This window comes from Argentina anserina, chromosome 2, assembly GCF_933775445.1.
Source record: "Argentina anserina chromosome 2, drPotAnse1.1, whole genome shotgun sequence".
In the NCBI taxonomy this organism is placed as follows: domain Eukaryota; kingdom Viridiplantae; phylum Streptophyta; class Magnoliopsida; order Rosales; family Rosaceae; genus Argentina; species Argentina anserina.
In genome coordinates this window covers 14,727,504-14,754,430 of record NC_065873.1, presented here as the reverse complement: position 1 = coordinate 14,754,430, position 26,927 = coordinate 14,727,504, and the positions used below count along the sequence as shown (strand labels likewise).

Sequence of the window (26,927 nt, the reverse complement as noted above, 5' to 3'; positions counted from 1 at the left end):
CTCCCCCACAGAGCTGAGAAAAAGCAGCGGCACATTTCACATTGGAATTGCTGAAGTCTATTATTAATTCACACAACACAAACTCACAAACTCATCACCACCAATCCACCATAGTCAAAACTAGACTGCTCTCTATCTCCACCAACTCATATCTGCTTCTCAGTTTGCATTTTTGGGTTCCATAATCGCCTACCAGGTAAGAAACCCATTTCGTTTTGTTTGCTCCGACTCTTTGTGTTGCGCTGGTATGTTGTTGGTTTTCTTTGTGAAACTTGTTGGGTTTTGTTGAATTCTTGAAACTCATGATTGAGTTTGTCGTGGGTGAGGAGAAAGTTTCAGACATTAGGCTGAATCAGTACCTGCATGTATTGGGTTTATTGTGCTCTGTTTGTTTGATGATGAAAGGTGGAGACTTGTATTTCTGTCATGGCTTTTGGTATAAGTTTTATCATATGAAAAGCCCACAGCAGCTAACTCGTTGAATTGGTTTTGCTTTGATTGATTGCCTGATGATGAAAGTTGTTGTCTTTAATCAATTTTGAGTGCAAAGTTTTGTTCTTGAAATCTTGATTATAACTTGGAGGCTAATTTTTATTTATGTGTTGGTTCTTTGAAATTGGTTATATAAACTTGATTGGAATTCTTATTTTCAGGGTTGTTGGTGAATTCAACTGAGAGAAAGAGATGGCTTTGATAGGAAGAGTGCACCCTGATTGCGTAAACGTTGCGAATCCATACCATGAATGCACTGAAAATTGCCTGAGAAAGATTGCAGAAGGGAAAGGCAAGAAGAATAAGAAGAAAACAGGTTACTGTTTGATTCCTTGTCCGATTTTAACTTGTTCTTTTTGTCTTCTCCCACCCACTTTCTTTTCTTCTCTTTTATTAAGTGCCTACCTAAAACTCATTACCAGACTGCCCCATGTTCTTATTTGGTTCAGAAACTATGTCAGCAACTTTTTCTTACTGAAGTTTTTATATGCAAGCATTATTTTATTTCTGTTAGAAATGCTTCGGCACTTTAAACAAAGATGAATTTTTAATCTGGATTGGGACCGGGTTGTCTACAACGTGCATACCTGTTCCTCAGTGGAATGCACTTCATATGTTTTTGATTTTTGATATTCAGTCAGTAACTGTGTTTTGTTGTAGACTCTATTTAGCATGTGTGCTTTACTATCTTGATTGATAAGAAATAGTAGGTATTTGAGATGTAGTTAATTATTGGTGTAAAGAGTGTTCATCATAGTGAATTATGGATTCGGAGATTCTTGCTTCGAAGGGTTCTTACATTTAACAATTTTCGATCATAGGTTTGAAAGTTTAGGTCTTTTTGTTTTCTTTTAAAGATAATGGTGGGGATATAAAAGGCGGTGAGTTCAACAAAAAGATGGCTGGAGAGAGAAGAGTGGATGCAACTAGAGCATCTAATCCTTACCATCAATCTGGTCAGTCTTTTCCGAAAATAACTGGTGGTGCTGAAGCTCGTGCAGATATAAAAGAATCAGGTTTTTCTCCAATTTTTATGTGTGGTAACTTCTTAGTAGACTGGGCTAAGTAATCTTATACATATTCCCATTAACTTCAGTAACAAATTAACGACATAGAAAAACAAGCAGTTCGTAGAGAGATATAGATTGTAAAGAATGAACAAATTTCATTTACCTCTAATCGAATTAATTTGAAAAATAAAATGTCTGGAAGCTGTGCCAACTTTCAAATTTTCTCCTCCTTGAGTACAGTTATAATGTCTCTCCAGAAAAGATATTGTAAAGTAGCCATGGCTTTCCTTCGTCTTTCTGGGGATGCTGCTGTGTATTGTACCAAAAACCTAGAGTACTTCCAACCAAGACGAAGGGCACTATGAATTCGTAGTCAGTGTGGTATCAAAATTTTTAGCTTCTTTGATGGCATAGAAATGGCTGATGTTCTAGATGGAAAAGTTCTTTCATTGAAACATATTGCACCAGAGTTCCTGTCAGGAGAAGCCACTAAAGAGATAGTGGACTTATTTATTCATTCGTCTGATATACTGGCCTTGCACATAATATGTATGGAATTTTATCATTTCTAGTTTCTAATCTCCAATGGCTATTTTAATGGCAGCAGGCTCCATTCTTGATGTTCCTATATTGGGTGGACGGAAAGAGAAATCCCGACCAAACACTCCTCAAGATCTTCAGAATGTATCTGACCGTAGTGTGGTTTATCCATATGACAGTCGGTCATCCCCAGCTAAGGACAAGGTGAAAATGGAGACTGGTAAGCATAAATCCTGTTCCACCTGGCTACTGGAGATCTGTTTTCTTTTATTATCCACTTTGGATGCTTGTATACACAGAGACGCATAGATAACAATGCTTCCTTTTCTAATTTATCGTCTTTTTTACTCAGGGTCTGTCCTTGATGATCCTGTATTTGGAAAAAGAAAGCCAGTCTCCCAACCAAGGCCTGTTGAAGAGCATGAGAATGGAAAACCTGTTGCTATTGGTCCTTTGTCATTTCCTGAAAAACTGAAAATAGAAAATGGTGGGCATGAAATTTCTGCCCACTTGCGGACGTATTTATTTACTCATTTACTCATTTATTTACTCATTTTAATTGCAGGCTCTCCCCTTGATGATCCTATATTTGGCAGAAGAAAGCCAGTAGCTGAGCCAAAGCCCCGTGAAGAGCTTGACAATGGATCAGGTCAAGGTGCTGTCAATCCATCTGGTTCTCCCTTGTCACCATCTAATGAAATTGTGAATGTAGGGAATGGTGAGTATACGTCTTCTTGCATTTGACAGATTGTGGATTGTCTATTCAACCATCCTCCACCTCCATGCACATATAGCTGAACGTACATGTTTCATTTGTCTAATTTATTATCAATTTTAATTGCAGGCTCCACCCTTGATGATCTTATATTCGGCCGCAGAAAGCAGGGATCTGAACCAAAGCCTCAAGAAGAGCTTGAGAATGTACCTGCTGTAAAATTAGAGAATGGTGACTATAATTCTTATTCTGGACCACTTGCTACAGTAAAAGATGCATCTTTGAACAAGCAACAAAACCAGTCCTCTGGTGTAATGCCTACATCTGGAATTAACAAAATGACCCCATCTATTTCTCTCCCAATGCACAAGGCTGGGGAAGGTGCCACTGACCCACCTTCAGAAAAAAGAAGCTTCAGTGTCTCAGGTACTCCCCATATTTTTGAAGAGAGTGATGATGAAGATGCACAATCTGTTAATTCTGATTCCAGTGTATCCGTGGGAAAGTACCGTGTGAAAGGAAGCTTATCTTCCATTCTACAGTCTATCTTTGATAAGTACGGTGACATAGCAGCAAGCTGTCAACTGGAATCAATTGTCATTCGTTCTTATTACCTTGAGTGCGTGTGCTATGTGGTTCAAGAGTTGAAACGCACTTCAGTGAACCAGCTGACAAGGTCAAAACTCAAAGAAATGTCGGCTATGCTTAAGGATGTAGAATCATCAGGAATGGATGTTGCTTGGCTTCGTCTCATGCTCAATGAATGCGCGGAATCCATTGATCTCATGAGTCAGCATCGAGCATTCGAAGTAGCAAAGGCTAACTGTGATCGAGACATTGAATCCATAAGGAAAGAACTAGAATCTCAAATGGAGGCTTTGGCTCTGAAAGAAAAGGAGGTTGCTGATGCCAAGAAGCAAGTTTCTGAAACCAGAGCCAATCTGAGAGAGCTTGAGCTCAAATCATCTAGTTTGGGTGAGGCTGTTAGTAAAATGAAGTCCAAAGTTGAAATTCTTCAAAGCAAACCATTGTTGGACAAGGTCTTGTGAGGTTACTGCACAAGCTGGAAAGCCTGTAATCAGTTATAGATAGAAGTTCTATATGAATGTTTTAAAGGGTGAAAAGTGAAACTAGCCCATAACATCCTCTTATACTCTGTAGCTTTTAAATTGGGGTGTCTGCCCTTCTCAGTGTGGTACTTAGTACTTACTAGTCATGCCAAGTTCTTCTGTAAGTTATTTTTTGCTTCCATTGTGTTGAACATGAAGGAGCTAGAAGAAAGCTTCTACTAATTCCCAGTCTTGTACTATTGTTAAGAGCAAACTTGGGGGAGACTGGGAGAGTGTTGACATAGTAAGCCACAACTCATTTGCTTCATTTTCTAGGTTTCTTCACATGTTTTTATGACACTGGTGTGGCTGTCTTGTGCATTTATATTATGGTTATATGGTATGTCAATTCTTTCCGTGCTTCACTAGGAAAAGTTGAACCGCTTCTTGTACTTGTACTTTTGACTGTACTAGCATAATGTATCATTCTCCTGCAATAGTTTCTATCGCTTTCATGTCAAGTCCAGCCTCTGTGTATTGATGTTAATAATCTCTTCATCAATCCACTTTGTTGCCGGTTTCTGGCTAAAATTCGTCAGATCTATCTATTTAACTCCATTTGTTGTGCAAGGTTGATCTTCTAGGTTACAAGTCCTTATTCTTGTTAATTTATGTACAGAATCCGTAAGCAACAAAAATAGTCTTGATAAAGAACCTCGAGGTTGAAGTTAAAACTAGTTTATTGTGTCATTTTGTACTTGAAACTTAAGATCTATCCACTGTGCCATGCAGCTCATGTTACAAGAGTACAAGTCATGTGTTCAGCTTGGATACTTGGGAGTGAAAGGCTCCACAACTGAGAATGAGTTATGCTATTTTTCTGTCTAGCTTTTGAAAGCTTGGAACACAAGAGCTTCCTATCGACACATCCAGCTTGGCTGTTTTATCATCTGTCATTCAATGTTCAAACATAAACATGTATAAATGAGAATTATTGAAGGAAACGACGAAGGTCTACATCTTATATTAATAAAGCAAGAAAGAGATTTCAATGGTTAAATTTTTGAACTACCAAAAAAACTTTTAGTTTATCAACTTTTCAGAAAATTGAATCTAATGTATAAAGGATATTATTGTAATTTAAATACAAAACTGAAAGTAAAACCACCTATGATATTATTGTTATTGCGTGGGCGCAAAACTATACAACAAATGAAATATCAAGTCTTGCATATTGTGTTAAGTGCAATAATACATCTTTGCACTTGTATAAGGAATCTCATTTCCCAACACTTATTTGTCATCCTTTTTTTAGACGAAAACGGATATATCTTTAAAGACTTCGACTTATAATATGAGTTATAGAAACCTCACTTTTAACCTTTAGAGTGTCTAAAGCCGATTGATGATTAATCATCAATATTATAGTCCTCAAGATCTATTTTTGAGATTGGCCCAAGAATCTTTTTCATTCTCAACTTAGGATTTGTAATGGCGACATCTTTTTAGTTCATCGAAAGACTGTGCGGTGTAGAATCATTTCTTGGGTGGATAAAGTTTGTTCTATGACTTTCATGTATATCTCTTAATTTTGATCCCCATAGAGATATCTTAGTACAACATTTATAAGTTGCGTGTGTCAGTTTTTTGAAAACTAATAAACTGATAAAGTAGCGGAATGCAATGACATCCATTACGAGAATATCTCATTGTGGTCCATTACAAATGAAACTCTTCTTGTAGTCGATTCTAATGCGTTAATGAGAGACCTTGTGCTATAAGGTGAGTTTATACTCTTAATTCTCACACACATCCTAACAAAGATATATGATAGGGTTTACACTTGCGGTGTCGGCTTCACCTGCCCAAATATCTATCTCTTTGTTAGTGAACCTTAGTTCATGCTAGACCGCTTCTTTCCTTTAGGCCAAAGTTACTACGTTGGTATTTCTCAACGAAGTGTGGTTCGATATCAAGACTCAATATTCTACATACTCATATGGTTTGTATTTGTAGATATCTCTGTATTTGCAAAGAGTTTGTTCTAACATCTGAGCCGTCCCCCCAGTGATAACCAAAATCTAGGAATTCTTATGAGGCGGATTTGAGATTATGGATCAATGGATCCAATTCTGTCAAACTTGTTTTCTTCCTTTAATCGAGTATAAATCGAACATAAGGTGGTCTCCCCCTCTTCTTTGGAAAGCCACAGCCTGTGACACCATTTATGCCACTTAATGGTGACACCATGCCACCATTTATGGTGGTGACACAATGCCAAATTCCTCTTAGGTGGTGTCATGTCCTCTTCTTAGGACACTGAACTTTGCAAGCATATTTGCAGCTAATATCTGTGATCTCATCACTTGTGGAATAGTGGGGATCAAGATGAGACATAGTGGGGACAAACCACGACAAATCATGTCGGTCCAAATTGAACATTCTTTGTTCTTATCTCCCTTTAACGACGGGAGGATTGTCTCATCAAAGTGATATTCATCATATCTAGCGGAAAAATAGATCACTTGTCAAGGTTGCAATATGGCAGACTATTAGGATTCTCGTTTCCAATAAGAACACTTATTCACATTAATGAGCTTTACCATTATGCGATGTGGCGTCGCAATTTGGCACGTAGGTTAATCTAGTTGAGCTCAAGGATTGTAGATCCGTGTCAATCTGGCAAGCTCAAGGATTTCGATCCTTCGATATCATGGATTATAATTCCTTTTACAATGATGATGGTGATGGTCGGGCAGTTAATAAGAGGATGTGTATGTAAAAATTATATTACCCTAAACATAAATTTTAGTGTGCATTACCACTATTAAGAATATTAATGTAGTCATTTTTCGTGAGACCAAATGGGTTTGTAATTAGCATAATCAGCATTAGTTTGAGTAGTGCATAGTATGATGACACGTGACCAGCGTGTCGACACATCAACCAACACCATAAAATATTTAAGGTGTCTGCAAGTCGGTTGAATTAATCCACATAATTTTCGTTGGATTCAATGTTTGAACATAATGAGAATACATGTGTCCCTTGCATATGATGGTCTCAATCCTAATTTCTTGAAGTGATAGGCTTTGAATCATTAGCTTTACACATGTAATCACAATGGACATAAAAAAACATAATATAGATTTAGTGTATATACTTGTGCATTAAACATTTCACGGTTTAGCCTGAGGGGGGGTGACGAAATATGGGAATGAAATCACATCTTCAATTCCTCCATAAAATTATATTTTAAGAATTTTTACAGTTCTTTGTTTATTTTGTTCTTGCTTCTATTTATCCAAAACACGAGTTTCTGTATGTAATTATTTAAATATACAGACGTACATATCACGACCTGAGTATCCCAGTGAATCGTGTCAAAGCCCAAATATGTCAAAATTCTGAAGGTCAATTTCTTTTGACATTGTTAGATTCATTAAGCAGTTACATATAACAGCTAGATAGACAAAAAAACTTCTTTATTACTCGGTTACATCCGTAGTCATTAGAGATAAGGCAAAGGAAGTCAATTGTAATCTCACTAATTCTTTTCACATGGAATAGTCGTTGACATAATATTTAAAACTTATGAGTGTTCAATTGTCTCTTGTATGCTCTTGTTACATAAAGTGCCAATGAAGTATATAGTTAAGACATGAAAATGAAATGTAAACCCAAATACTTTAAGAGTAATTTGATAGAATCGCAAAACGATATCTCCTTTCCATGAGGTATGTACATTATGAATCCCGAAGGAGTAGAAATGACTAATCTTTATTTATATTATTAGTTATATCCACATATAGAGTACTATTGTTCTTCATTACTACTACTGTGGGGATCGCATGATGCATTTCTTTGCATTTAGTTATTCATGTCATACTAATATTTTGTGAAGTTGTTTTACTTTATGCGTACTTCACAAAGTCAAAATAGTGAAAATCGAACCACGTATATCTTAATTAATGTTCGAATATTCTCAATTCATTGAGAAAAAATTCATAACCTTAGTTGTATGTCAACGATTGCATCAATGTCTTATCCAATCCAAATATACTTCAATACTAAAGTCTATTTAAATTTTAAGCATAACAACCATTACAATATCTTGGAAAAAGTAAGGGCAAACTATAATAAAAGTCTGAAAACTTCATCAATTAAGCTAGATTCTTATCGCTTTTTTGAATTGAGATTATTTTTATATCATGTTGTTTGATATTGAATATACTTCAAATCATCGTATTCTCATCATTCTATATTTATTTCGTAATAAGAAGCTCCATTGCTCATGTCATATCCATTATACCTTTTTGTCACACGGTACATTGGTATCAATTGTCATTTATCAGTTTGTATGAAACTATATGTTCATAGTAATTGCCCTTTGCTTTGGCGTTATTACTGCCATATTATGCAAAGTTCGTTTTCGGAAAATTTCTTTGTCCTAAGAGACCTTACTTTTCATTCAAGGTTTTAATTACGCTTCCAAACTACTTGCAGCCTTGCAGGAAACATGTTTGCATAATTCAATCATTGTTGAGCCTTAGCTGGCTTGCAGGGGGGGTTAGTACTCAAATTCTTTAGAGTCCAATATATGTTGTGTTGGTTTAACCAATTGTAGATAGAGTACGAGACTTATTAGTGTAGAAGTCTAATTAAAACTTTAAATAGACATACACGAAAATTAAACATACCAAGATACATTATGGTCACTTTGGAGCTTTATAAACTTGCATTATCATAGTAAAGTCATACAAGTTCTTCATTTCTAAGAAATACAAATTGGATTGCAAGACCAATAATTTCAATAGTCGTATTTTTCAAAGCTTTGTGAAACTACTTTATCACAATGATAGGTTTGTCCATTTTCATATTATGCTCATGAGATTTCATTATCATGGTTATGCTTATTTCATATAACATGCTAAATAAAATAATTAACATAGGCATAGCATGTATAACAAGTACAACATAGCTTTTAACATGGTTACATAATTAACAAAACTAAGTCAATTATTGTACTCGTGCCAAAGACCATGTATAAATATAATGCTTAAAACGTAAATCATAGCATTATGATTCAATTACATGCTAAGCAATTAAATTTAAAAATAAATTTAAATCTGCATAGCATCTAACATGTCATGATATTTAGAGACTACTTTACTCATGTAACATGTATAATTTCATGTATATGAATGAAATTTAATAACAGTGGCAACACTAATTTAAATCTTACTTGTAAGTTTGTCAAATAAACTGCATATAATACAGTTGTTCTTACATACATCGAATTTGATCGTCATGTGAAATGGTTGCTCTCACAATTCCATTGTGAATGACAATTAATTAGTCACATGCAAAAACAACTATATGTAAATGATTAGTCACTTGTAACTATACAAGTCTAATTTAATTTATCTTTGAGTAACAAAAGTAAATACTCTTATTGTAAAACTAATAAATCAGATTGCTATTTAATTTTCATAAAATAGCATATACCGAGTTGTAATTATTATTAATTGTCAGATAATTTCTGAAAATTACCTTCAAATTTTACTGTTAGAGGTAAATTTAACTTTTTTTTTCATGGGTCGAATAGAAAGATCCTAGTTGTGGGTGGCCGGGTCGAGGTCTGCAAGACTACAACTGCATATTTGCGTAAGGCGTCGTCATAACGCCTGTCGAAAGAGAAAAACTTCGGGATCTGGGTCATCAGTGACCAGTCTGGGTCGCGTCACAAACTGCTGGGTTTCTACGGGCTGCAATCTATCTCACCGATCCAGATCAAGCACGGCGTTGAGGTTAATTGGGCTTCAGTCAAGGTCGCTGATTTGGGTCGAGCACGGCGTCAGTCGTTCGGGAACGACGTCAAGGTTGGTTTGCAAGGGTGACATCGTCGAGGCGCGCCGATTTGGAAAGATGGAGCACCGAAGAAGCTGGGTTGTGTCGTCGATGGCTCAAAAGCCTTGGCAGCGAGTTGGACCACATCGTAGAGCCTTTCTGTCTCTAGAGATCAATGGAGATAGAAGGTACAGTCGAAGAGGTGCACTAGTGTACCTGGCGGCTTCGATGGTGGCAGATCGGAGATGGGCGAGGTGCCCAGATAAGATTTCTAGGTGCCCTAAGGCATAAATGAATTCTGCTGCATTTGGTTTTTTTTTTTTTGTCTTTTCTGTAAATTCTTTTCTTTCAACAGAATTTTTCTAGGCCTGAAAACTGTAAAGTTAAATAAAGTACTGATAACGTGTTGTAAGGAAAATGAAATAGTGTACTCATCTTATTGTATAATGCTTTTATATAAAGAAAGTATTACAATTATAATTACATCGTGCATTATAATAATAATAATAATAATAATAATAATAATAATAATGACTAAATGTTATAGGATAACTATTTAATGCTAATGACTTAATCGCCTCTCGTCTTTTACGTCTAACGAGATACGTAATATGTTTTTCCTGTAACACATCCTACAACATTGAATAGATTTAAAGCCGGTCGTGATTCTTTTCACCAAAAGAAAAAAACAAGGGGAAAAAACACTGTAATCGGGCATGTCCTACAATATTCGTTAATCCAGACCCTACCCGGATATATAAGCGAATATATGAATAACTTTTGATTGGCGCTTGAGTTGTAAGCCACTTTGTTCCTCCTAAATCCTGATCCGCTTATTCCTTGTCTAAATCTCTTGTATTAAACCCTACACCCCTACCCAACCCACCTCGCCGGTTCAACCCCAGGTTCGTTAATCTTCTCCTCTTCTTTACTCTTTACTCTTTTCTTCTTTTATTTGTATCTCTGCTGTTAATTTTTCCGTCAAATTTTGCTAATTAGGTCACAGAAATCACCATTATTTCGTCGTTCATGTCGTTTATTCATTCCTGCACGTCTTCGATTCTGAGATTGGAACTTTGATTAGGAATTAGATTCTGGAACTAATGCTGTAGATTGAGGGCTTCGTTATATCTAAGCTAGAAAAAACTAGAAGAGATTGGATTTTTAAATCAATGTCGAAAGGATTGAAATTGGAAGTTAGGTTTTTGATTGGCGGAGTATTTGTTTCAGGTAGGATACAGGAAGAGGCGAAATTCGACACGAATCATGTTGGATGAAGGAAGAGTGCACCCGGATTGCCGGAATGCATCCAATCCCTACCATGAATGCAGCGAGTTTTGCTTCAAAGTTATTGCTGAAACCAAAGCTCGGTTGGATCAAACTCGATCAGGTTAGCATCTGGACTTTCTTGAGGCTTTTTTTTTTCAGGTTATCAATTGTATGGTGCTTGTTTTTGTATAGGACAGGTTTTTTTGTAGTTCCCTTTTAATTGCATAACTGCCTATTGCTTTACAGAAGCTGCTTTTATTAGAGGTTGAGCAAAACTTCAGGGGGTTATAGATTGATTATTGTAACTTCAGTTGTTATTTGGGAGCATCGAGAAAGACTTTGATTTGTTTATCTATTTTTTATGTTATTACTGCTCCGTTAATATGAGATCTTCATCGATCTACTGCAACTCTACCCTTTGTATTAACAGTATGCGTGCTATAATTTTAGATTAGAACACCTGGGATTTTGTTGTTTGATGAAACTCTTAATAAGCTATTCTTATTTCCTGTAATTTTTATTTCTTTATTTTAACCGAATCTTCTCACCTACACCAGAATCTGTACAAGTTAGTGGCGGTAGTGGCAAATCAAAAGTGGAGACTGCTCAACAAGAGGAAGATCTAGACAGACCATCCGAGGCTGATGAACATGCTGGTGATGGAGATGAACCTCCTGTTGATGAGGAGGAGGAAAATCTGGAAGGAGACTTCACAAAGTTCACAGGGAGGAAGAAAAGGTTGTGGGAGTTAAGGATGAAGATGGTAAGGTTCTCTGACCCTATCAAATGTATAGACTTAATTGTCACAGTAGTGGTTGGATTATTTAACTATTACTTTCACTATGTTTTTTACTTACTGTCGAAAAATTCTGCAGAATAAGGCTAGAAAAGCAAATCAAACAGATATTGCAGCTGAAAAGAAAAGGATGGAACCTCCCCAAGAATCAAGGGGCATTTCTAAACAGAAATGGCTTGAAGAGAGGAAAAAAAGAATTGGGAAACTTCTTGATGCAAATGGTTTGGATATGAAAAGCGCTTACATGCTAGATACACAAGAGATGGCAGAGGCAAAGTACAAGAAATGGGAAAAGGATCCTGCTCCATATGGCTGGGATGGTATGCTCCTTGAACTCAGCTTATTTATTACTTATATTATATTTATTTTAGTTCATTCTGATTTCTTTCGGCACTGATGGTCCACACAAATGAGTTCCATGTTCCACTGTACTAACATAATTTTAGCCATATTTCATATAAGATGCCAAGTCCAATCTTCGTTCTTGGAGTTCTAGAATATGCAGAGATCAATTGCCTTAGGTTATCTGTAAGAGTTGTAGTTTAGATTAAATATGGTTGATCAAATGAAAATCTAAACCTGGATGGAGGAACGGTTAAAATTTTGTAACAAAATATGGTAGGATATTGTGCCAGGCATTTTCTCAGTTCACTTGGCTATGTCATGTCATATGCACAGTGGAATTATCTCCTGCTTGTTGCAGTTAGAGTTTGGTAGATTAGAACATCTTTCTTTATATCCACTTGTAGCTCTATGAATTGGGAGTACGCTGACATGCTTTTTGAACAGTTTTTAATCAGAAAACATTGTATGATGCATACAAAAAGCGAACAAAAAATATCGACATTGACTTGGAAGAATACAATAGGATGAAAGAAGAAGATCCGGAGTTCTATCGTGAAGCTTCCAGCCTTCAGTATGGGAAGGTACTTTCTATTGATCATAAGTGATTGTTCCTGGTAGTCTAGTTAGAGACAGATTCTAACCTCGAAATTTGTATTTTATGGTGCAGGCTCCAAAGGTCTCAGAGGATAAAATTGACAAGATGGTTAAGGAACTAAAGGACCAGGAAGAGAAGAAACAGAAATTCAGCAGAAGGAGGAGGTTTCATGATGAGAAGGATATTGACTCAATCAATGACCGTAACGAGCATTTTAACAAGAAGATTGAGCGAGCCTTTGGTAAATATACATTGGAAATCAAGAACAATCTTGAGCGAGGAACTGCACTGCCTGACTAAGGTAAACTGCATCATCTCTTGTATTATGATGTTTTGTACTTGAGAAAGTCGACTGGCTTGATCAGTGTGCTAATTTTCTCCAAGTGCTGCCAAATTTGATGTTGGTGAATTGTAATAATACATGTACGAATTTATGGTCAAGCGTTTCTTTTCTTCTATTCAGATCTGTGGCATTCCATGTGTCTTTAACAATTTTATAGGTTTCTTAACAAATTTTCTTCTTTTGTATCTCGTTGAGATGAAATTGGAAAAAAAAAAAAAACTGGAGCTGGAACATAAGCATGAATATTGGCTTTACAATTCAGGCATGAGAAAACTTTACTTGTGTACTTTTGTGTAGGGTGAAGGAAAACAATTTAGCTTTTTCTGAAATGATTTTGCAAGGCTTTTATTATCGGGCATCTCGTTCTTTTTAACGATTTTGTAAGTTTGCCTGTTATTCAGAACTTTGAACTACCCTACTGAAAATAGTTGTTAAGCAATGATCAATGTTAAGACACATTCTCTAAAAATGTCAGGATTTAGACACATTGTCTCAAGAGTAATCATATATTGCCTCAATGGTAATCATATATTTGTCTTCTTCTTTTTTCTTTGATTTTGAAGGAGTAACAGTATTGCCTTCTTTCCTCGTCTCAATTTCCATGAACTTTTTGTTTTCCCCGGATCTGCCATTGCAAGGTATATAATTGGTTGTTGAATGGTACTTCCCAATAACCACCAGTCGAGTATATTGTGGATGCCAGGGCTTGTGGATTTAGTTGTTTGTTTTCTGTTGAGCTCACTTAAGCCTTTGGGCAATAGAAAGTCGAGGCTTTTAGACTAGCCATGTTCCTAATGAAAAATTCTCCCCACGTTTTTTTTATTGCAATGAGATTATCAATCAACATGAGTGTTTGGACATGGTTGGTTACTTCATTTTCATTTTTATCATTACAAATCGTCAAGGTTTTTTTTTTTATGGCCATAAATTATTGACAACTCTATAGATTGAAGACTGACGACGAATCGATAATGTGCATTTTCTGGCACCCTCGTGATGCCCTTTCCTTTTTTCTTTTTGCTCCAACATGAACGGACATGGTTGGTTACTTCATTATCATTTTTATCATTACAAATCGTCAAGTTTTTTATTTTTATTTTTCTGGCCATAAATTATTGACAACACTAGATTGAAGACTGACGACGATCGATAGTGTGCATTTCTGGTACCCTCGTGATGCCCAGCATGCATTTGAGGAGGAGGAGGAGGAGGGCCACCAGTTATGGTGTCATTTAAACCATGGACTCCTCTGGTTTCTTTCAAACTGGCACCTCGTGAAAAGATCAAAAGTTTTTACTTAAATACTTTTAACCCCACACAGTCACACCCATGTGCCTCCAGCTAGGGTTTTAGTCTTATTGGTTGGCCTGGCTCTGATCAAAGCCTCGACCTGTCACTTCACACCCTTTAACTGGAAAAAGGGTACCCCGCCAAGGCACTACCCCCCCCGCCCCTTGTAAATAAATCCCCGCCGGCCCCAATTTCGTGTGCCTTCAGCCTTGTTGAGGCATCTACCACCTTCTAGGCTCTCTATTCCTTTGACGCGTGGCAAGAACCCAACTGGAATCCAAGGCCATCATCACTCTTCACAACCACCAATGCCAGCACAGGCTTCTCCAGAGTTCCAAAGCAAAGTTCAAAACTTTGGCCTGCGAAGACACTCATTCATGGAGATTAAACCGAACTTATGGCCTGTGCTCAGTGCCTTGTGATTTTCACAAGAAGCTTGTTTGGCTTTTACAATTGAGCAAGAGGAAGCGTAATTTATAGGAAATTAAGATGGGAAAAACATCACTACGTACTCATTGACAATAATGCACATACACTGGGCTACATTACCAATCTTAAAAAAAAAACCAAAAGACAAATTAAATCAAGAGATGGCACATCACCATCATCAACATTCCTCTCAAACACAAAACACTTGCTTCATTAACAGACTAACAAATTAAATGGACCAAAATATAAGATGTGGGAGATCTTGATGCTTCCTCTCTTCTAGCTTAATTCCTTCTCATTTAGTTGGAGGGGTTGCTCCGGAATGAACCCAAAGCTTTGATGGCAGCGGCTCTCAGAATGTACTGGTGGTATGCGGCGGCGGCAAGAGCTCCGAGGAAGGGTCCGACCCAGAAGATCCACTGCAACCCACATCAGAAAATTATCCATTAGTAAAAAACACATGATTCAAAAACTTGAATTAATTACTCCACTCAAAGCATGCAACTATAGTTTTTGCAAACTAAAACTACAAAACCAGAAAAGGTGATGAGGTCTGTGGGCTTACATGGTCATCCCAGGCTTTCTTCTCGTTGTAGATGACGGCAGCTCCGAAGCTCCGAGCAGGGTTGATTCCGGTTCCGGTGATGGGGATGGTAGCCAAGTGCACAATAAACACAGCAAACCCAATAGGCAATGGGGCCAACACCTGCACACAAAGTCCCATATTCATCAATTCATCACCCACAAAACAGAAACCAAAAATAGAAACTAGTCCCAACAAAGAGTGAAGAAAAGAACTACTACTCACAGGCACGTGGGAGTCACGCGCGCTCCTCTTAGGGTCAGTGGCGGAGAAGACGGTGTAGACAAGCACAAAGGTGCCGATGATCTCAGCGCCGAGAGCAGTGCCCTTGCTGTAGCCATCGGCGACAGTGTTGGCGCCACCGCCGAGAGTGGTGTAGTAGCTGCTCTGGAAAGACTTGACCAGCCCAACACCGGCGATGGCTCCCAAGCACTGGGCGATCATGTAAGACACTGCCCGAATCAGAGACACCTTACGAGCCAAGAACAGCCCGAAAGTCACTGCCGGGTTGATGTGACCACCTGAACAAAAAAAACACGACAACAAACAACAACAAGCTCGGTGAGAAATTAAATCTCTAATTATTGACGACATAAGCTGTTACATACATGGGCTGGTTGTGTTTGCGAGTTTGCTTACCGGAAATGCCGGCGGTGCAGTAAACGAGAACGAAGATCATGCCGCCGAAGGCCCAGGCGATGCCGAGGAGACCGACGCCGTCACAGGGGCTGGTCTGGTGCTTGTGGCCGATGACCGTGGCGATGGTGACGTAGAGGAAGAGGAGAGTGGCGACGAACTCGGCGATGAGGGCTCGGTAGAAGGACCAGCGCTTGAGCTCGTCGGTGTCGAAGAGCGGCGCGGGCGGTGGGTCAACGTAGTCCTTGCGGTGGTGGTGGGCCTGGCCCTCCTCGGTCGCTTCCTTCGACATTGATGGGAGTAGTGATTAGGGTTTAGCTAGGTAGCTCTGTTTTTTTCTCGGCTGAGAGAATGTGAAGAAATGTGAGTGAGGTGCAGGTGGTGGGTATGGTTTTAAAAGGGGGGGGGAGGAAGGGAGGGGTAGTTTGGGAAAAGTGGGAATGCCTGGAGGATTCGGGGCCCTAGGGTTACAGCTCGGCCATGTGAGCGCTAATCATGTCGCTTCTTTCTCTTTCTATCTGAGAGAGAGAGAGGCTGGCATCCAACTAAAACCTCAACATAACGGTTACATATCTTGTTCTCTCTCTCTCTGTGGATCCTCGTGGGGTTAAGAAATGGCAATTGGGGCCTCCTAGGGGACCATGGTCTTGGCCGGACCATGTATGTGGTAATCTAGAGAGGTATAGTTTATCCTTAATCATGTTTTAGGGTTTCAAAAACCTTCCATTGTGACCGCACACTAGGTCGAACTAAGGAACAAAATCTCCCCGATATTTCCGATATATCCTCCGATATCTCATTTTTTAAAAAAAAATGATATATCTTAGGAGTAAATATCTTATTTTTTCCCGTATCTGCGATATTTCTCCGATAACATAAAATATCTGCGATATTTCTCTGATATTTACGATATATCCGATATATCTTCGATATTTTAGAGAAATATTTGAAAATTTTCACTTAAAAAAATTTATCTCAATTTGAGGATGTCTCGGGCTCTCCTTGACCTGGAGTTTTTGATTAATTAATCACCTCAAGCCTCGAGTGATATAAAAAATAAGACTAGAAGAGTAGTCCTTCAATCGGCTTATTTTATTTTTTCGTAAAAGATTTCGAAATGAGCAGTGAAAGTTCAAGTCTTAACTCTTAAAAGTCAAGTCATATCAGTGACCAGTGCTCTCCTTGACCATGAGGGAATCCAAAATGAAGGGTCACAACGTAATCTCACACTCTCATAAAGGTCATAAAAGAATATCAAGAATTTTAGTAACAAGTGTTCTCCTCGAGGAATATAGAAAGAGTAGTAATCTTTATCTCATTGACGCACTATTGGGAAAAGTAAAAAAACATGAGTCACATTGTAGTCTTTGTCTCCTAGAAGTTCCCTCATACCTTCATAGATTGTTAGCAACCCGTGAACCCATCATGGAAGGATGATAATACTGAAATTTGACATGCGTATTTTAGCACAAATGGCTTCCTCTTCTGTTTGTGAAAGAAAGTGGAGTACTTTTGCTCTTATTCATACAAAGCAAAAGAACCGTCTTGCATATCAGAAGTTGGAAAAACTCGTATACTACTACTATAACATGAAATTACGACTACGTGATAAACGAGCAAAAGATAATGTGATCAATGAAAACAACGATATTGATCTACTTCATGTTGCTAGTGAACCACTTCATTATGACATTGATCATCTTCATGATTGGATTATGCATGCACACCTTGATAATGAAAATGGCTACCCTCCTCCACATGTCGTAGAAAATGCAACTGATTTTAGAATTGATGTAAACAAGGTATTATATGATAAAGTTTGAGACTCGAGAGATGATTTTGATAATGCTAGTGTGTGGGGCGGTGTAGCAACTCCGGATAGTTCAGATAATGATGATGATGGTGGTGGTGGTGGTGGTGGTATTGGTGATGGTAGTGGTGGAAGTCGACAAGGTGGTGGAGATACAAGGTTTGAATATGAACAATTTTATGTAGGTGGAGAATTTGAGCAGTTTACTTGTGAAAGTAATTTTGATTATGCTACCCAAGATGAGAATCATGGATCTAGAGCAGGCGGTCCTGGTGCGCAACAGAAAAATAGGTGCAGGAGGAGGATAAGAGGAGTCATTGATGATCAAAATATTTCATCTGATGTTAGTTCAGTTGCCTTAAGTTTTGATTATATCAGTTTAGGCACATAACACAGTGGGATGTCAAACGAATCACATGAAGTCAACTATCAACCTGGTCATCCTATTTACAATTATGGTCAGTTCGGAGACGTTTATGATCAATTATCGAGTTTGGTTCATCTTTATTATCCCATTCTCGGAGAAACTGTTAGTAGCTCAAAAGAGATATATGACTATCATGTTAACCATTACAATTCGTACTATATGGCTCGTATGTCTTAGGCAAAGTATTGTAGTTTTGTTGACCAACGTGCATCTTTTCAAGCACCTAGAGCTTCTTTTGGGTATTAGATAAAATTAATAATTGTATTTTGTTTGTATGTAATTCAATAAGAAATAAATAAGTTTGGAAGATGAACGATATTTTTTTTCCAATATCCCCGATATATCTCCGATATATCCGATATCTCCCTTAAAAAATGATATATCCCCCGATACCGATATTTTGAACCTTGGGTCGAACTACAAATTATGTCATATTCCATAAATTTCTATGTGTACAAGTTAAAAATATATCGATACAGAGTTACCAGACTCGTAACTACGTACATTTGGATCAAAATGTTCAAATGAATATAAATTTTATATTAAGATAAGGACTAAGTCAAGTGGGGCTAGCATGTAAAAATAACGTTTACATGTACCCATTTTAGTTAGGCCTAAGACTTTAGGCTCCATAACCGTTTAGAATAGTTGTAACCGCACCAAAAATGGGCGGTTCGATTCAATCCTAAAAAAATATAACTTTAAAGAAACCGCACCGAAAATGATTAGTTCGATAATCCGTTAGAACTAAATGCTAGCAATAATGTTTAGAAAAACCCTAGATGTTGGATCATTTTTCATCTTTCGTCTCGTCACCACCTCCGGCCTTACTTCCCTTTCTTTGTCTCTCGAACTCTCACTAATCACTATATATAACGCCTTTACATCCTCTATTCCTTTGGTCATCTCTAACATCTAAAATATTGAAGCACTAATTGTTTAAAAATACCGAATGTGATTTATATATGTAAAATTCACGTTTTATAAAGCATATTTTAGAACTGTAAAAATCATGAAACCAACCCGAAAATTGTCAAATTCGTAAGGATCTGTGTTCTAGAAATAATGTACTAAAACCCAAACGTATTTTCTGTTATGATTCCAGATGCAGTTCCAGCAAAAAATCATTATTTCAGAACCGACCGATCCCATGATTAATTTTCACAGTTAAAGTAGTTTTGATTAAAGGTAAGTGAAGAAGAGTTTCTATAGTCAGAGTGCATGGACAACATCAATAGAACCAATCATCCACATAATAATAGTGTCATTGTGTGTTTTAGGACTACTTTCATGCCACTTATTAAACATAGCACTAGAGTTTAACATAACTTGCTCTACATAGACATTAAGCAGATAAAGCAAACATAAAAACGTGATTAGTTGGTTGGTTAGTTAAAATGGAGCTCAAAGACGATCGACCATGTGGGAACGAATCAGATACAATCCCCATGTCATGTGCTTGTATATATCACACACTCATTTGAGCTGGGCTATCTTAGACATACATTCTTTTTCAAATTATTTATAGAAACTAATATTGTCCCTTATGGGAAATTTAATTTTTTATATTATAAATATAAATCGCAGTCCCGAGTCTCCGAGAGTGTCTTTTAGCCTGGCTTTGGTTCAGTGGTTTGTCCTTATCCATTCTCAACGGTACTCTTTTAGAGAAATAGTAATCCGCTGTGCTCACCACCATCATGAATAATCATGGTCCTTCTTCAATATTTGATTTGGTACAACTTACTGGACCCTCTTGTCTTTTCTGCCCAAACGAACCCTACTCATCATTGTTGAATTTCATACCAAAAGAGAGAGACTTCAATCTTCAACACTCTTGGTAAGGAACTAATGCATTATTTCACTTTGACTGCTTGCGAAAGAAGTACTATCAAGCTAAATTATTGAACCGGATCTGTTAGTCCATTATTATTATTTTTACGTTTTTGTTTGTTACAGAATTAGCAACTCTGGGTTACTATTTAGTATATATTGTGATTTACAAAATAATCTCACTAAGAAGAAGTTCTCACTTTGCATGAAAGAGGTGTCCTCTAGGTAAAACGACTAAATGCTTCCATGACCTTCCTTCTTGAACCATGACATCAAAAAGGTCATTGGTTTTAAATATTTTGAGTTTTGGGTTTGTTTATAAAACTATGCTAATTTTTCTTCTTATTAAGATAAGATAAATCTATGCTAGTTAAGAAGCTATTTTCCCAAAGATATAGACAAAGATATGTATCATTTCGATGCCTTTTTCATTTAGTAGATTTAATCGAAAGGGGGTTCAACCAAGCATTAAGCACAACTTTTGATTCTTTCTTCCATTTGACGAAATTGTCCACACGTTGTTATCATCATTCCCATGCACCAAACTTTCCATTCCCCAAGTACTTCAAATTTCCATTAAAAAAAAAAGTACTTCTAACTTCTAAGATGCTCTATTTTATAGAAGAAGAAAAAAACGAAAAATCAGAAAGAGAAAAAGAAGGTGTGGATAAAGGCTAAAGAAAATTAAATAACAGACTACTACCAAAACAAAACAAAAAAATAAAGCGAAATTCCTTGATTAATTGTGGAGACGTACGTACTGTATTCTACGAGCATGATTAGAACAATCGATACGTTTTCAAAAATCATCAGCACAATTGATAATTATATAATTAATCTGATCATTCATGAAATTAATTAACATGTATACTCGATAATGATTGTGATCGATCAATGTCAGTTCCTAAGTCTAAAAATTAGTGGTAACGTACAACCCTAAGCTTCTCCTAATCTCTAACGACACAAATGTCACAATGTGACCTCGATGAGGTCTTGCGTCAGAAGAATGCTTCCATAGCATGCATGTATGTCAATATTGTCAACTTTTGGTCTTATTTAGTAATATTGATTGTTGAAAGGCCTAATCAACTATTTTTCAAAAACAATTATATGAAAAAGTTGCCTATTTAAGAATTAAAAGGTGAAATTAATGATGCCTCTTATCGATATTCCTTCATGTGTTATCGAGATAAAAGTTAGTGTGTTATTCATTAAATTTATGATACTAATTAATTTGTTGAAAAAAATTGACGATAAAATTAGTTTGTGGTATCTATCCATCGAAAAGAATCGGAGATAAATATCGAATTCCATTACTATTGTGTGGTTCGAAATAACCATACTTGAACAACAATTTATCATCTAACCAATGTCCATATCACTACGATTTGACACGTCTTTGTATTTTGTTAATGAAGCTCGCCCACAGTTCGAATCAATCTTTGTTCTTTTCGGAACAATTGGCTGAAGCAATATTATTAAGAAGTTGATCGAAAGAAACAATTTACTTCATGACAACAACTTAGGTTAAATAGGTTAAGTAAGCAACCACGAGAGATCGAGCAACCACATCAATAATTATCCTCTTCGAAAGAAAATCAAAGAACCACACTAATCAATATTAATGTTACATGCAAATATTTCAAAGTGAAACTGATTTTGTATGACTTGACTTGAGCTAAAAAGAAAAAGGTGAAAGAGTAAAGTGTTCATGATCATTTGAGATTTTGGGAATATATGGAACTCGGATAGAGGAGCTGGTGCTCTAGACTTGTCTCTGGTCATGAAAAGAGATAACGAACCTGGTTAATTAAAGCAAAAAAAAGTGGGCAACGCACAGATGAACTGTTATTTAGATGACAAAGATGTGCTGACTGTGATTTCAAGAAGTTTGTGCATGCCATCCATGCCTCGCTGGGTTTCTGCAGGTTTATAAAAGTTGGAAGAGAAATGCTGCGGTCTTTAAGAGCAAGATTGTTCCTCACTTTGTAATTTGTATATATAGCAGTTGAACTTTCACTAATATGGTGGAACTTGTTATATTATAATGATGACATTACGGAAAGATTGTGTTGGAGGTTGAAGTGAAACAAGTGTCCTGGAAAAACAAAGGATGACCAACTTAAAAGGCCAAGTAATTTTGTTCTGAAAATGTGGCTATCTGTAATTGCAAAGTTTATATAAACAAATGTGACGAAATAATGTCTTACGTACATATATAGGATTGGAGTATGTTGTATATATTTAGGCAATTCAATCTTTTGGTTGTAATCGATCAAATGCGAAAACAAATCCTATATGACAGTGTTTTGTGGAGGCAAGCCGTCATCGGCGGTCGAAAGCAAACTGGCGATTTTAGCTTCCTCAATACTAGTTTATGTTTGATTAAAATTATAGCTTTGGTAATTAAGTGTCAAATATCGAGTTCATAATTAGCATTAGGAGAGTAGTCTTGTCAATAAAACCTTTTTTTATTTTTTATTCTCAGTTCTGACGTTTGGTACGTAGAAAGAGGAAACAAATTAATTATACACTATAGAATACGTGGACGGGCGTTACGTACAGATTTTGACACAATTAGACTAATGCTAAGTCTTTGTGAGTGTTTCGTTTTCATTACTTGAAATTGCGGCACAACTAGTTGCCTATATAAGTGGACGTACTGCTGAGTTGATTAGGTGCTACTGAGTCTTCTTCTAGCACATTCAGAAATCACCCATGAATTCTAGATTGAGTACTCTCTGGAAATGCTGCGATCACATTCAAAGAGCTACGGGAAGTTTCCTTTACCTTCCTCTATAATGCAATCTTGTCTTTTTTTTTTTGATTTAATAAAAGCATTAATCCACGTTTACTAAATAGAAACAAAACGGGAGTAATTCTTATATGCCTGAATCTATGTATTCCCTTTCGAAACAGCAAGCAGAGAGATGCACTGTCTCACATGTCTGTATCAATTTGATATCGGTTTCTTTTAACTAGGTAACTCGGGTGCACTATGCAGCGGTTTTTAGTTAAATCTTAAATTTTATGTGCATGCTGCCCCATACGAAGTTGTAGTCTTTTTAGTACATTTTTACATGATACAATATTAAAGGCAATAGTTGTTCGGATATATTTCGAAGCGATAGACTTAGGGGGTTTTTACTACGGTTGGACATATATCGGTTCGGTTCGGTTTTTAGCTTAAATTGAAATTGAATCACTTTGATCGGTTTTTAAAAACTCAAAATATTCACTAAATTGAATTAGTCTGAACCGAAATAATCTGTTTAACCAAAATTCAGTTTGGTTTCGATTCGGTTTCGGTTCACACCTCATATATATGTTTTTAAATTTTTCAAGAGATGAGACTCGAACTCTTACCCAAAGATGATGCCACAAATCACTACATCACATGCACTTCTCATTAATAACTATGTAAATATTATATTTATTCTCATTTTAATAGATATTTTCTATAAAACATCAAATATCAATGTTGGGATTCAAACTCTTGACCTAGAATATAACAACCATGCGCTCTACCAACTGAGCTAGACAACATTCTATGTTATGTTTTGTTATTTTTTGTACTAATACCTATTATTTAATATTTTTTAAATCATTAAATTAAATTCAGTCTGTGCGGTTTTAAATCGGTTGGTTTGATCACGTAAACCATTTTCAAACAGTTTAAACCGGTTTCAGTTCGTTTTTTCATTTTCTAAACTATATCTCTTCAGTTCGGTCGGTTTTTCTTGTTTAATTCGATTTATGCCCATCCCTAATTTTTACCCATAGATACATATTTGTATCTCTAATTACTAAAAAAGGACCCCGTTCTTACATTTTCTGTGCGGTCGTAACAGTGTGCTCTCTCTCTCTCTCTCTCTCTCTCTCTCTCTCTCTCTCTCTCTCTCTCTCTCTCTCTCTCTCTCTCTCTCTCTCTCTCTCTCTCTCTCTCCACATACAAACAATTCACTTCAGCTGATCTTAAGTTAATGATTTGAAATATGGAAAAGAAGGAGAATATATATATATATATATATATACTACTGTATATTTAATATTCCAATATGTTGATTGCTTACCAAGTATATTAACTAATTAATTAGCATAGAATAATTGTTATCCAAGTATATTAAGTTATTTAGTGCAATACTTTTAAATGTACTAAGCAAATGTCTAAGTAGACCAAAGGTCATTTTTGCACCCATAAAATCTCTATTTTCACCCACCAACTTTTCAATATTACCCTTTATTTGTTAAACATTAGCAAAACAGATAATCTTGCATTTTTCTGGGTACATTCAATTAGGGGTGGGAGTTCTAATCGAAAAATTGGTATCGAAACTAACCATTCCGTACCAAATACCGACAGGTTGGGATGAATCAGTAAATTTTCTTCATCCCATACCGAAAGTTTATAAACGGTTCAGTTCAATATATGTATAATTCATACTAAATGCACCAAATATATTAAATCTATGCATTTTTGATGCTTTGTTTAGCTTTTTAGATCTACAATGTACTTTTGTAGATTTATAATATTAATTTTTACATTAGCTAATAGTTATAAATAAATAGAAATACATATAAGAGTGGACAATTATATTGAACCGATCTCATCCCGAATCGATATGTACGGGTTCGGTTCGGTATCATACTTGAAAATTATGATCCCAAATTGAAACCGAAACAAAATAAATTATCAGTATCGGCCAAATCCCAAACAAAACCATACTCGTCCCAGCCCTACATTCAATTGTTCTTCTTTGATCACTAGGTTTGTTTGGGTATGCTAAATTCTTGATTGAATTTATGGGAAAACAACTATGTTATGGTCTAAGTGTTCAACTCGATTGAATTTATAAGATATATGTCAATTTATAAAAAAGGAAGGGAGAAAATTTGATCGATAATAATTTGTACTTTCTTTTGTTGATCATGCGGAGGGTTTTTTCAGTATTCAATGGAGGACAATTGCTCTATGCCTTATCTCTTCTGTTAAACCCTCTCAATCTTCTTATTCTTCTCCAATATTGTTTCCTACCTTCACTCAAAATCCTTCTATGTAACTTACATTATCGAAACTAGAGTTTCTTTGGTGTAAGAAACACATTCTGGTCCAAATTATCGCCTTTAAAAGTGACGGCAGTACGTGGAGGAGTTGGTTGGGTTGTGAGGGATGCGCAGGGGAATGTGCATGGTGCATGGTCTCACAGACTTGAAGATTTGAATTCTGCGCTGCATGCTGGGTCCTTAGCTTGTAGGGAGGGTCTCAAAATGGCAGTGAACAAGGGTTGGCGAGCTTTAGAAGTGGAAAGTGACTGCTCTTCTTGTGACGGCCCTAAACTCTGAGACGCCATATTCTTCTCTTAGTAGAATTCTGGAGGATTGTACAGCTCTCTTACTTCGGTTTGAGTTTATTTCTATTAGCCATGTTTTTACTGCAGGGCTTTCCTGACATCCTACGAGGAGATTCTATAAATCCTTATGTAACAAGGTACATCCCACCTTTTGAAGGATTTGAGGTTGATCGATGTCATCTTCCCCGGCCACTGGAAAATCCACAGCATTTTCTGCAATCCCAGGTCCCTCAATTTTTGTGGTAATTTCTGGAGAAGGAGATATATATACAGGTGGTACGAAATATGCTCTCACCCATGGAGATGTTCTGTTTGCACCCGCTGACACAGAGATGAGCATAACAAGTGAATCCGACTGCAAATATATAGAGCCGGAGTGAACAGTATGTTTTTTCGAGCTCCATAATTAAATTGGCATTCAAGAATTCAGGACTTATGTCTTTGGCAGGGCAAAACTATTGATCGTAAAGAGTTTTCGTCTGTCTTATCTTCAACTGCATCAGTAATTCACTATAGGGGCGACATGAAATACAACTTTAAATTTGCTTAAATAGTCAAAAACTAAAAATTTTACTTGTAATCTTATCCGTTAAATTTATGAATAATAAATGGATAAGATCGAAAAAAAATTACTAGGTCACATGGTACAAAAATTACTAGCTGAGCGCTATCATATTTTATGTGCCGTACTCTTTAATATTATCGGTCTATTTTTTACTATATTTGTTTCTGTTTAGTTACTTGTATATAAATTTTTTTTTACAATTTTCACTGCGTACATATTAATTATACCATGTCATAATATAATTGACTAAATATACTATATGACGCGACAATATTACTTGGTGTAGTGGATAGATATAATAATTACTCTATTAATCTCTATCCATTTGTACCCAACTACTCATCAGTAGTTAAAAGCGCCTAGCTGCCATGCATGCTACAGGTTCACACATATTCAAGCGGTACGATATATACGACGGGCTAACCAACAAAATAGTGAACTGCCATTGCCCCCTATTGTGATTTATGAGTGAAAGTCACATTATAGTGCATGAAACTGGGACGAAGGTTCCGAACTTCACTCTCTTCCAGTCTCTACCAAAATGTGTTACATCTATATCTCAGCCAACTTAGTTAGCCACTCCTCTCATCAATAACTTGCAACTCTTTTTCTCTAGCTATCTCTCCTTCTCTGGCTCGCTGACTCAAAACACATACATATGCATGCAGTAATACTACTGATCATGATGGCGGAGGCTGAGCGGATCAAGATGATGAAGGCTGTAAAGTCGCAGTTAGCAGTGTCGAAAGGCGCTGCAGTCGGAAGGAGGCGTCGTGTTCCCCCTGTTAGAGGTGCCATCAAACGCAAGATATTTTCCCTTATATACAAAAAATTGAAGGTAGGAACGCAACACATCCTTCCCAATTCCTTGCTTGTGATCAACTGCAGCTGCAACTATAGCTAACCACGCACCACTACACCCGACTGGTTTTGATACTCCATTCCTAGCCTCTTCGCTCCTCACTTATATGTACACTGATTTCGGGAATCATAGACTCG

At 36.7% G+C, this 26,927-nt stretch overlaps 3 protein-coding genes across 6 annotated transcripts; 2 read left to right on the top strand and 1 right to left on the bottom strand.

Moving 5' to 3' along the window:
* LOC126782375 (uncharacterized) lies at positions 1 to 4,187 on the top strand. Of its 4 annotated transcripts, none has more exons than XM_050507604.1 (7): positions 1 to 196; positions 654 to 808; positions 1,350 to 1,508; positions 2,110 to 2,262; positions 2,395 to 2,529; positions 2,608 to 2,760; positions 2,887 to 4,187. In XM_050507604.1, exons 2-7 carry the CDS (start codon positions 685 to 687, stop codon positions 3,804 to 3,806), a joined length of 1,644 nt encoding a protein of 547 aa, XP_050363561.1. In that variant the 5' UTR covers positions 1 to 196; positions 654 to 684; the 3' UTR covers positions 3,807 to 4,187. The 4 variants fall into 4 exon arrangements, with proteins under 4 accessions (XP_050363561.1, XP_050363560.1, XP_050363563.1 ...); XM_050507603.1 differs by having other exon boundaries at positions 2,107 to 2,262; XM_050507606.1 differs by lacking the exon at positions 1,350 to 1,508.
* Positions 4,188 to 10,424: 6,237 nt separating this feature from the next.
* Positions 10,425 to 13,143, top strand: LOC126783272 (uncharacterized). Its single transcript, XM_050508712.1, has 6 exons — positions 10,425 to 10,561; positions 10,887 to 11,046; positions 11,483 to 11,688; positions 11,801 to 12,041; positions 12,511 to 12,647; positions 12,734 to 13,143. The coding sequence occupies exons 2-6, from the start codon at positions 10,923 to 10,925 to the stop codon at positions 12,959 to 12,961; spliced, it is 936 nt and encodes a 311-aa protein (XP_050364669.1). The 5' UTR covers positions 10,425 to 10,561; positions 10,887 to 10,922; the 3' UTR covers positions 12,962 to 13,143.
* Positions 13,144 to 14,786: 1,643 nt separating this feature from the next.
* On the bottom strand, positions 14,787 to 16,300 carry LOC126784933 (aquaporin PIP2-7). Its single transcript, XM_050510482.1, has 4 exons — positions 15,946 to 16,300; positions 15,532 to 15,827; positions 15,289 to 15,429; positions 14,787 to 15,142 (listed from the first exon to the last, which is right to left on the bottom strand). Exons 1-4 carry the CDS (start codon positions 16,232 to 16,234, stop codon positions 15,023 to 15,025), a joined length of 846 nt encoding a protein of 281 aa, XP_050366439.1. The 5' UTR covers positions 16,235 to 16,300; the 3' UTR covers positions 14,787 to 15,022.
* Positions 16,301 to 26,927: the final 10,627 nt, after the last annotated feature.

What these genes read in the sequence shown, in the direction of transcription:
- LOC126782375 (XM_050507603.1), top strand. Translation starts at nt 685, where the DNA reads ATGGCTTTGATAGGAAGAGTGCACCCTGATTGCGTAAACGTTGCGAAT. An exon ending in TGCAGATATAAAAGAATCAG is followed by an intron (nt 1,509 to 2,106) that starts GTTTTTCTCCAA and finishes TTTTAATGGCAG; the next exon opens with CAGGCTCCATTCTTGATGTT. An exon ending in AAAACTGAAAATAGAAAATG is followed by an intron (nt 2,530 to 2,607) that starts GTGGGCATGAAA and finishes TTTTAATTGCAG; the next exon opens with GCTCTCCCCTTGATGATCCT.
- LOC126783272 (XM_050508712.1), top strand. Translation starts at nt 10,923, where the DNA reads ATGTTGGATGAAGGAAGAGTGCACCCGGATTGCCGGAATGCATCCAAT. An exon ending in GTTGGATCAAACTCGATCAG is followed by an intron (nt 11,047 to 11,482) that starts GTTAGCATCTGG and finishes CACCTACACCAG; the next exon opens with AATCTGTACAAGTTAGTGGC. An exon ending in CCAGCCTTCAGTATGGGAAG is followed by an intron (nt 12,648 to 12,733) that starts GTACTTTCTATT and finishes TTTATGGTGCAG; the next exon opens with GCTCCAAAGGTCTCAGAGGA.
- LOC126784933 (XM_050510482.1), bottom strand. Translation starts at nt 16,234, where the DNA reads ATGTCGAAGGAAGCGACCGAGGAGGGCCAGGCCCACCACCACCGCAAG. An exon ending in CGCGTGACTCCCACGTGCCT is followed by an intron (nt 15,430 to 15,531) that starts GTGAGTAGTAGT and finishes CTTTGTGTGCAG; the next exon opens with GTGTTGGCCCCATTGCCTAT. An exon ending in AGAAAGCCTGGGATGACCAT is followed by an intron (nt 15,143 to 15,288) that starts GTAAGCCCACAG and finishes TGTGGGTTGCAG; the next exon opens with TGGATCTTCTGGGTCGGACC.